Source organism: Cervus elaphus, chromosome 12 (assembly GCF_910594005.1).
Source record: "Cervus elaphus chromosome 12, mCerEla1.1, whole genome shotgun sequence".
NCBI lineage: Eukaryota > Metazoa > Chordata > Mammalia > Artiodactyla > Cervidae > Cervus > Cervus elaphus.
In genome coordinates this window covers 3,244,085-3,254,460 of record NC_057826.1, presented here as the reverse complement: position 1 = coordinate 3,254,460, position 10,376 = coordinate 3,244,085, and the positions used below count along the sequence as shown (strand labels likewise).

General features: G+C 49.4%; 1 protein-coding gene across 1 annotated transcript in view; it reads right to left on the bottom strand.

The window, feature by feature from the left end:
- Window positions 1-1,563: 1,563 nt before the first annotated feature.
- The window catches only part of PTPN21 (protein tyrosine phosphatase non-receptor type 21), a 76,735-nt gene continuing 67,922 nt past the window's right edge, over window positions 1,564-10,376 (bottom strand). Inside the window, exons 14-19 of the mRNA XM_043919402.1 lie at window positions 9,245-9,382; window positions 7,897-8,118; window positions 5,592-5,720; window positions 4,842-5,076; window positions 4,293-4,453; window positions 1,564-4,001 (exon numbers count right to left, since the gene is read on the bottom strand). Coding sequence (XP_043775337.1) covers window positions 3,873-4,001; window positions 4,293-4,453; window positions 4,842-5,076; window positions 5,592-5,720; window positions 7,897-8,118; window positions 9,245-9,382 — 1,014 coding nt within the window. The 3' untranslated portion in view covers window positions 1,564-3,872. The remainder of the gene's footprint in view (window positions 4,002-4,292; window positions 4,454-4,841; window positions 5,077-5,591; window positions 5,721-7,896; window positions 8,119-9,244; window positions 9,383-10,376) is intronic.

Genomic DNA, 10,376 nt, shown 5'->3' with positions numbered 1-10,376 from the left:
CCTCCGCCCGGCGCCCCGCTCACCCGCCCGTCCCTGACCTTCACACGCCACCCGAGTTTCTCAGACAAATGATGGGATGCTCGTGACATGGAATTCCCTCACGAAACACTCATCAATCTGACTTCAGCTGCTTGCTGAGGACCAGGCCCACTGCCGGGGAAACCGGAATTGTTTCTGTGCTCGCGCCAGCAGGGTGCAGCGGGGAGGAGAGTTGCCAAGTGTTTCTCTCGGAGTACTGATGTGACTACCCTTTCAGACCCCTGTGGTTTCAATAAGCTTTGGGAGAACAAACCAAAGACGTCAGGGCCCACTTATAAGTAATGTTTCCCTTTGTAGACAATACTCTAATAGTTTCACATTCATCGGAACTTTTAGAGCATAATTTTTATCTGGGAACTACCTGTACTACGCCAGTTTAACCACCCAGTGACCCTTTCGATTATTTTCTAAAATCATCTGTTCACACACTCCTAACACATGCAAACCTTAAGCCACCAAACTTTAATTTTTTTCTCATTTTTTTTTTTAAGTAATTATAGATACTTAGGGTAAATGAAGCTCTATTGCAGGACTTTGAAAAACTCACGTTCTTTCAAGAACTGTTTTCCCGGACAAATTCCTAATGGACCTAGCCCTCTATTTTTGAAGTGTCTGTCCCTCAGTTCAAAAAAATGGGGTCCCCTCTAATTTAGAACATTTTAATAAACTTTAAACTGAAAAGAGATAGTTTAGCTTCTTCTACCTGAAATGTTGATAGAAAGAAAATTCCCTCCATGTCTATCCAAAAGAATTCCTTTTAAAAGTCTGATTTTTTAAATGATCTATAATAAACTGAAGTTTTTTATATTTTAATAAGACCACTGGAGTGGGTTCGACCCTGGGTCTCCTGCATTGCAGCCAGATTCTTTTGAGCCACCAAGGAAGCCCAATATAAAGTTTTATGTTACAAGGACACTTATATTTCCTTAATATTGTAAACATTAAGTTACCGACCCACTTGAAAGGACTATTTTCTTTTCCTGAAGAAGCAGCAGAAAGGCTGGTCATGCCCTGCTGCCATCACCCATCCTCTCTCCTCCTCGGGGCATCTGTCCCCACCTTGGTCTTCCCGGGAGCTTCTGGGCAAGCACAGCCTCTGTCTCAATCCTGCTGGCATGGTTTGAAGGCTACATTCTAGGGCTTTCTGAATGTTTCACAGAGGATGTTCCAGAAGGAAATAAGCAATGAAGATTGCAATTCCAAGTGAGGTTCTAAAATAAACACTTCCCGTGTTCAAAACTACCCACTAGAGCATTTTATCAAAAGATACTGCTGATCAGGAGAACTGATGCCAGAGATGCCAACACCCATCAGTGGAAAAGACTGGTTTGTAACCTACTTTTTGTGAAGATGCACATTTTGGTAATTTTGATATGAAACTAAGTATATCAACAAACAAAAGACACTAAAATACCAAAGCACTGTGTAAGTTCGGCAGACAGAACATCCTCAACTCAGACACGGTGAGCCGATGAAACGTCAACATTCTACAGCTTGACCGTGATAATCACATGACTTCAGAAGTCCAGAAATGTAGATTTATTTTTATTCAGAAATACTTTCATATTCTCTGTTCATCAAAAGTTTAAAAATTCAAAACGGACACAGAAAAATTACATGGGTCTTAGAAGCTATGTCAAACATGCCAGTTTTAAGAGTGACATTTACACAGTGTAATTTAGCCCTCGTAAGTAATTTTCTTATAATCAAATTATTATGCCAGGAACACAAACATACCATATATTACTCTTTAAATTTTTGTTTTACAATATGCTCTTGTCAATGGGACACTTCAAAATGTTTAAACCTGACAGAAAAGCATTTAAAAAAAAAAAAAGTACCAATGGAAGAAAAAAGTATGAGAAACACACCTGTCCTTTACCTGGTCTGAAGATGGGAAACACTGCACTAAAAACACTCTTAACCCATTCTCCTGGAGAGCTCGTTCTGAATATCTACACTTGGGTCTATTGTTCTTTAAAATCATTTTAGACTTAAAATCAATTCTTTGTTCCCAAGTGAGAAAGAGGCCCACTTCCAGTATTCACTTTCACTGATGCCCTCTGCATTTCCTCTAAAGGGGCTGGTTCCTGGGTCAGAGTTAGGCAGGGGCCTGCTATAAGAAGGAAACGCAGTCTCGCAGCTAACCACAGACTCAGTGGTGCAACAGTGAGCGGAACCGCTTTAGGAGTGAACCCGGCATCGGAACCGTCCCTCGGATACCGCTCACTGCGGGAAGGAACCCTGGGTTTGACGTTTGGGAAGCTCGAAGTGTTGGAGAAGCAGCCTCAGGAAGAAGAGAGGGCTCCTCAGCTAAAGGCGCGGGCCAGTCCTCCTCACCTCCTCGGCCCCACGGGGACCAGCCCTTCGCAGTCCCCCTGCCCGCGGGGCGGGGCCTGAAAGGGGCCTGGGGGGGCGCGGAGGTGAGGGAGATGGAGACGGCTTCACGGGGAAGCTAGAGGATTGAGGAAAGGAAACCCCGGGACGTCTTGGACCTCGCAGGTCTGGGCTGTGGTGTGGGGAGAGGAGGTGAGACTATTAAACCCGTGCCTTCTTTCAACCAAAAGAAAACAAAGCCTCTTCGTGGCTTCTTTTAAACCTGATTTGTTTTTTAAAAAAAAAAAGGAAGAGAGTTGTAGGTGGAAGAACTTCAAGGAAACAGAGGGAGCTGTTGCCCGTGACAGGCCCTGAGTTTCCCGAGGGATTCAGCCCCCACCCGGAACCCCGCTCTGCCCGGCGGCTCAGTCTGTGCAGGGGACGCTGCCTGCTTTGTAAAGACAAGGAACGTGCGTTCACCACCCTGCATTTCCTCTGCACGCAGTCTCCTAGTCTCGTCCTAGTCATCCTAGGTACTCTTACCCCATCCCTTCCAAAACACTTTCAATGTCTGTTGTTACGTACTGTTTCACCTATAAAGCAATATATATATTAAAAACTCAGATTTGTTTGCAAACAAAAAAAGTGCTTAAAACCATCTTATGCAACTGTTTTTCACTTCATTTTCAACCAAAAAAAAAAAAAACAAACACACATTTGGGTTTATGAATAATACTGAAAAAAAAAAAAAAATAGTGAATCTGATTCTTCCCATACATGTTTTTTAAAAATGTGCCTTTATTCCCCATGTTAACTTACATTAACTGACTCATTTCCGTACCTTAATGAGTTGAACTCTTGCTTGGAAAATATAGAAGGTACAAATATATAGAACTTTTAGGACTAAAAAATTTTCTGAATATAAAAATGCTTTCTACACTTCAAAAATAACACTTTTAGATTCTTGTTGTAGTTTTGGGTTTGGTAACTTAAGTACCCAAGGTTTTTTTTTTTTTAAATTATAACAAAATAACATGGTTTTAAATACAAAGCTATCTAGGAACCACTCACATCTATGGATCAGCCCCACGAAAAGTTTAGTTCCTCAACAAGAAAACCCCAAATATTCTCGTCATAAAATAAAATTCCATTATCAAAAACTAGCTTAAGATAGAAAACTGTATGCCTTAGTGATTGCCAGAACTGCCCAGCATAGCTTCAGTAAAATACAGAGAACTGATCTAGAAAATACAATCTCCACATGTGTGCAAGTTCTGCAAGTCGGACAGCTGGACCCCGGGAAGCCGCGGCCCTGCCGTCGGGCGCCGTCCTTCCCAGCGAAGCCCCTCCACTTCGGCCCCGCCCGGGTCCTCCCGCGGCTCATCCCGACCCGGCGCCTGCATTCTTCCCGCCACCGAGCCCGCGGGGGTCGGCGCCAGGACGAAGCGCGAGTCGGCCAGCACGCCTCCGTCCTTTCGGAGCTGTGAAGACCTCCGTGGCCGTCTCGGAGCGCGGGCCTAGATGAGCCGGGAGCCCCGAAGGAACTGGATGAGCACGCGGTACACGAACGTGTACTGGCAGAGGGTCTGCACCATCAGCATTCGCTGCCGCCGCAGCAGGTCCAGCACCCGCGGGACGTCCAGCGCCTGGCGGGGGGAGCGGGGTGAGGGCGCGGCTCCGAGACCGCGGCGGGGGTGGGGGTGGGGGTCCTGGGGGACCCTGGCCGCGGGCAGGCAGCCTCTTTGCTACTCGGCATCTCCTTCGGAGAAGCTCGAGGACGTCTGTGCGGAAAGCCCTGGCCCCGTGGGGGGTGGAGGTGGGGGGTCCCTCCGTGGCCGGCCGTGTTTCCGGCCCCCCTCTCCCCTCGGGGGGTGGGGGGAGTGGGGGTCCCTCTGTGCCCGGCCCCCCTCTCCCCGCGCCCACAGAGGAGCAAGCACCTCGTTGTGCTCCAGGCAGGCGATCATGATCTCCGACAGAATGACGACGCCTGTCCGTCCCACGCCCGCACTGCAGTGGACCAGCAGCGGGGGGTTCGGGCTTTGGGGTTCACTCGTGCTGTTCGTATGGCGTCGAACAGACTGGATCTCTTCGAGGTATGCTGTGAAACGTGGGCGACACAGACAGACACAAAGGGGCTGAGGCCGGTCAGACCGACCATTTTCAGGTCGTCTCCACTGGCTGAGAAGGCCCCAGACACGGAGCACCGGGTGCCGATGAACCAGCCCAGCTACTGACCCGCAGGGTGGTCTCGGGCGAGTTCCTGCCTTTACCTGGAAACCGGTTTTTCTCATCCGCAAAATGCAAAACTTCAGGGAACAGGAACTGCCTGGCTCACTAACCAAGTTATACTCTAAAACGTCTTCTGCTAAGCTTTCCCCGAATGCTTGAAATTTTCAGTTTAAAACAAGCCCAGCCTCGCAGGCAACAATACAGAGGCAAGAGGGAGGCTCTGGGGCGGCCTCCGGCGCGGGAGCGCAGACACTTACACAGAAAGCCCTTGAGGTCCTCGGGGCAGCCGTGCTCCGGCCAGTCGGTGTACTGCAGGTGCCAGATGGTCCGCTCCTGCCCGCTGAGCAGGTGCTTCATCTTCAGGCCCGTGGTGGCGTAGCACCCGGAGTCCGTGCGGAAGCGCGTGGTGATCTTGAACCGCCCGTAGGTCACGCTGTTGTGCCTCGAGCCGAGGCGCGGCCAGTACCTGAAGCTCTTCTCCCTTCCACCCTCCTGTCAGAGAGAGCGCTCAGAAAAGCAGCCTGGACCGGCCGAGGATGCCCCTGCATGGGGAGCGCTCAGAAACGCGGCCCGGACCGCGGAGGATGCCCCTGCACCGGGAGCGCTCAGAAACGCGGCCCGGACCGCCGAGGATGCCCCTGCACGGGGAGCGCTCAGAAACGCGGCCCGGACCGCCGAGGATGCCCCTGCACGGGGAGCGCTCAGAAAGGCGGCCCGGACCGCCGAGGATGCCCCTGCACGGGGAGCGCTCAGAAACGCGGCCCGGACCGCGGAGGATGCCCCTGCACGGGGAGCGCTCAGAAACGCGGCCCGGACCGCCGAGGATGCCCCTGCACGGGGAGCGCTCAGAAACGCGGCCCGGACCGCCGAGGATGCCCCTGCACCGGGAGCCGTCTGGAGACTCGGACCCGCGCCCCCGCCCCTTCTCTAAAGTCAGGACCCACAGCGTCATCGTCACTGTCCCGCTGAGGCCTCGAGAAGACCAAGGGAGAGAAATGAGTCCTCACCTCCTCCGCCGTCACCATGGCTATAATCGCGATCCCCTGTTCCCACACCATCTGCCAAAAATCTGGGCAGGTATTTTGCAGTGGTCCCTGAGTGGCAATATAGTCCCATTCGATTCCACTGACAGAGACCTGAAATTAGAAATGGATTTTTAAAATAAGTATGTGTGTGTATAATGCATGCATATACATTTGTTCATGGTAATACTTAAAAAGGGAACTGAACTATTCAGATGAAGACTTTCATCTTATTCTTTTTCCTTATTTGTGTAATTTCCATTACTGACACCTTTATAAGCATAAGCGTTATGAATTTATAGAATATGTATATGTGACCTGTATATATTTCCTTAACCTCTCCAAATCTCAGTTCTCATCTGCACAATAAAAATACTCCCTGCCCTCTTGTCGGGATTGCTCCAGTCAACATATTCAAAGCCCTGCACATGTCAGGATTTCAGTAAATGGCTGTCATCCTTGCTGTTAGGTGGTTCTTCTGAAAGTAACATCAGCGTCATCGCACCCCAAAGTTCAAACACAGTCTTCCCTCGTGAAGCACGGCACGCAGTAGGATCAAGTACAAGCAGTTAAGTCAAAAACCTAAGTCAAATGTCAGATTTCTCCGGGGAAAGAAAATGTCTTCCTACCTAAAGAGTTCACCGCTGAACTTCTGAGCCAGGATCACTCTCCATGATGATACTAAATTTCCACTTAAGATTGAAAAGGGTCTTAAAAGATTGAAAACCTCCTTGAAAACATTCTAATAATTATGAGAGCTGTAGTCAGGAAATGGGCTTAAATCTCGGCTCCCCCATACTGAGTGATGACCGTAGTGGGCTTCCAGAGCGCCCTGGGTAAACCCTGGGACAAAGACGCAGCCCGAGTCATGCCCCCGCCCTCCCACGCGGCCCCAGGCCCCACAGCAAACAAGCACCAGGGTGAGGGGCTGGGGGCTGGAGGGGCGATGCACTTCCTGACTTGGGGTCAGTACAGTGCCCACACCGGCACTGCAGGGTGATCTGGGAATTCCTCCCGCTGTTGCTGAAGACCTCGAAATACCACCAGAGCGCCTCAGCATTCTTCAACTCTCACCCATCCAGTCAAGGGAGACGGGATACACTATTCCAAAGAAATGCTCCGTTTTTAAATACGTCACCTCAATCACGTCCAACTCTGCACAACCCCATGGACTGTAGCCCTCCAGGCTCCTCTGTCCATGGGATTCCCCAGGCAAGGATACTGGAATGGGGGTCCCGTGCCCACCTCCAGGGGATCTTTTCAACCCAGGGATGGAACCCAGGCCTCTTATGGCCCCTGCATTGGAGGGTGGGCTCTTTACCACTAGCGCCGCCTAGAGAGCAAAGCTTGTGAGTGGAACTCTGCTGGGTGCTCTGTGGCTGCCTGCGGGGGAGGGGGTTTGGGGAGAATGGATGCCTCCGTGTCTGGCTGAGTCCCCTCACTGTGCACTCGAAACCTTCACAGCATGGTTCATCGGCTGCACCTCAGGACCAAATCAAAAGTGTTTTAAAAATAAAAAGCTCAGGCACAGATTCCCAAAGACTGTCAAGGGCAGACTGCTGGGTCCGGGAAGTCTCACTTGCGAAATGGCTCTCATCCAACGTCACCTGCAAACTGAATAAAATGTGGGAAAGAAGAAAGGCAACACCTGATCATGGACACTTTCTCATTCACTCACTATAAAGAAACGTGCAGCCAGCGTGAACAGAGGCGGCGGCAAGGGAGAAGACAGAGCCTCTGGCTTTTCTCACCGCCCCCGGATGGACCATCCCTTTTTCCACTTTACTGGGCGGAACCTCACTCAGGTGCATGGCATCATCCTGTTTCCAGGGGGGAAAGCGGCACTGCTTGCCCACGGAACAAAACGGTGTTTAAAAAGGAGAGAGTGGGCGAGGAGTGCAGACGGCTCCAGTGTGAGGGGTGGCGTTGGTGACACCACCCGACACACACGTGCGTCACACCAAAATGCACGGAGGTGCGTGACAAGGGAAAACGAGCTGTTCAGCTGCTCCTGAAGAACCTGTGAGCTAGAGAGGGCTTCAGATTCAGAAGCACCAAGTGCTCCAGGCAGACAGACAGCGGCCCAGAAGTCCTGGGGACGATGCTGGGGGCAGGGGAACCAAAGACCGTCCTGCCCTGGGGTACGGATTTCCCAGCCTGCAGAACAGTCTGTCAAAATGGTTCCAAACGAGGGTGTTTTTAGAAAACAGACTTGAAAACAAGCCTCACCCCTCTTGTGTTACTCATTTAACTGCAGGACTCTGCCCCACCATTCTGACACTCCCCTCACCTTGATGTGGGAGGCGTTGATGTAGCCGGTGTTGTTCTCCTTGGTCGGGACCAGCTCCACCCTGGCGTCATCGTAGGGAAGCACATCCTGGAACCGATTTCTTTCTGCGTTTTCAGGGAGGCGGGCTGTGGAGCACTCGCCGTCAACTAGCCGTTTTTTAAGAATTCTTTCATATTCTGTGAATACCATTCCCTGCTCTAACCGCTGTTCCAGAATTTTACACTGAAAAACACAAAGTGAGGAAGACTATGACTGCAGTCCCAGGCCACACGCAGCTGCATCCTGACTGCACGTCTGAAAACTCGCTTTCTGCCTCAAGTCTAGTGTCATCCAATACTGAAAACTCTAGGTGAAACTGAAGTTAAACTTAGCAAGTCATGACAATGAAAGGACAGATGAAATAATCTTCTTGGTGAGGAATATAATGCAAAGTTCTGTTTAAACTTGTTCTAGAATAATTCATTGAATTCGGTTTCTCTAAATCTATAGTCAGTCACTTGGCCCCCTCAGAAGGTTTGGGACTGACGCGTATACACTGCTGTAGCTAAAATGGATAATCATCAAGGACCCGCTGCAAGCACAGGAACTCTGCTCAATGTCAGGTGGCAGTCTGGACGGGAGAGGGGTTCGGGGAGAATGGATACATGTACACGGATGGCTGGGTCCCTCTGCTGTCCACCTGGAAATATCACATTGCTAATTGGCTATACTTCAATATAAAAAAATTTTTAAAAATTACCTGACCCCCTAAGAACAGAAAATTCTCCTGGAGAACAGTAAATCCTAGAGTAGGATACTTAATTCCAACTTCTATGAACAAGTGCTTCAATTTTGTAATATGATAAATAAAACACTAAAATAGTCAATGTTGGAAATTATCTCCAGGATCCAGCTGTAAGCAAAGTAATTTCTGCTTAGCATAATTCATGCCTGCCTAATTTTGACAGAATAGAACCTCACAGCAAGTATGTCTCAGTCACAAGGAAAGTTCTGAAAAACTCAGTACCTGTTCACGGTTAAAAGTTTTCGATATCAGGACAGCAGTCCTTGTCTGCTTTCTTTCCTATGAGTGCTCACATGCAATTGCTGATTTATTCTAACTTTACGGCCACAAGAAGGTAAAGAACAACGGCCAGAAACCAAAAGACAAAAATCAACATTTAGCCTGAAATTATTTATTGAGGACATTAGCTATAAGCTTGCCCCAGTTTTGCAGTCCAGATGACAAAGTTCCTAATACTCCTGTAAGATTATCAAATGGCTTAGAAAATCCAGCAGATTCTCAGGAAGGCAGCTCCGCAGCGCGGCCGTCCCCGAGAAGGTGGGCGGCCTGGGGTCCTGTACGTACCCTCTCATCATTAGTGGCTCTGGCCGGCACGTCCTTCTCCTCATCAGGCAGCGGCAGTCGAGACAGGGAGAGTCCATTCAGAGCAGCCAATTTGAGAGGACCAATTTTTTTTGCATCTCCTCGGCTCTTTTTCATTCCCTACAAAAATATTCACAGGTGTATATATCAAACATACACGCATACAATCCCTCTGAGAAGAGATTTCAGTGGACTGAAGACAGGAAAGAAACAGAGGGAGGGAAGGTTCTCCTAAACCAACCACCGCAGGAGAGATGAGATGACGCTCCCACACACACACACACACACACACATTTGTTTCACAAATATGAGGAGGAAGACATTCCATTCAAGGCCAAAGCCCTGATAAGTCTTCCAGATAGAAGGTTTTGAAATGCAGCTGGTTTCAGGGCTCTGTTGTAATGGAAGGTGAGGTTCCAAGCAGACGGCATTCCTTCACAGGATTCACAGGACTCCTGAATGTCAAACTGTGACGCACAAAACTCAGCTGTAGTCCACGATAAGGGTTTTAAACGCAGTGGCCTGACTGTAGTAAGCTTTCATACATTAAAAAAAAAAATAGTTTCTTTCTCAGTGTTTTCTGCAGTGGCTCTATTGTCTTCTACAATCTGTGGCAGACGTGTGACTTGGGTTAGACTACCACACTTCTGGTAAATGCTGCATTTTCAAGTGAAGAAAACAGCAGGGCCAAAATCTCTGTCATTACACCATGAGAGGGTATGAGAGAGGGCATCTGTGGAATTCTGTCTTCTGAAAACTGGGGTTTCTTCAAGCCAGCAATTTTGCTCTCACAGGCAAAGCAGCCCAAGAATGCCAAGTCCTCTTTAATAGTCTACACCTCCTGGGAAGCCATGGGATATAATTATGATGACGGCAGCCCTACTCTGACAGAAACGGTTTCCTCAGTTCTGTCTCATAAATGAAATCGACTCTACCTCAGCTCTGTCAGCCTCGCAGGGAGACTGAAAGGGAGGCCCACAGACCACCAGGTTCCTGCTCAGGTGACAGTGTCGTGATTCTAGGGTGTGCAGGAAACAGGTAAGCGGCTAACAGTGCGTCGGGGGGGTGGGGGGAGGCAGGCGGGCGCCATTCTGACGTGTGACGCTTGCCAGGT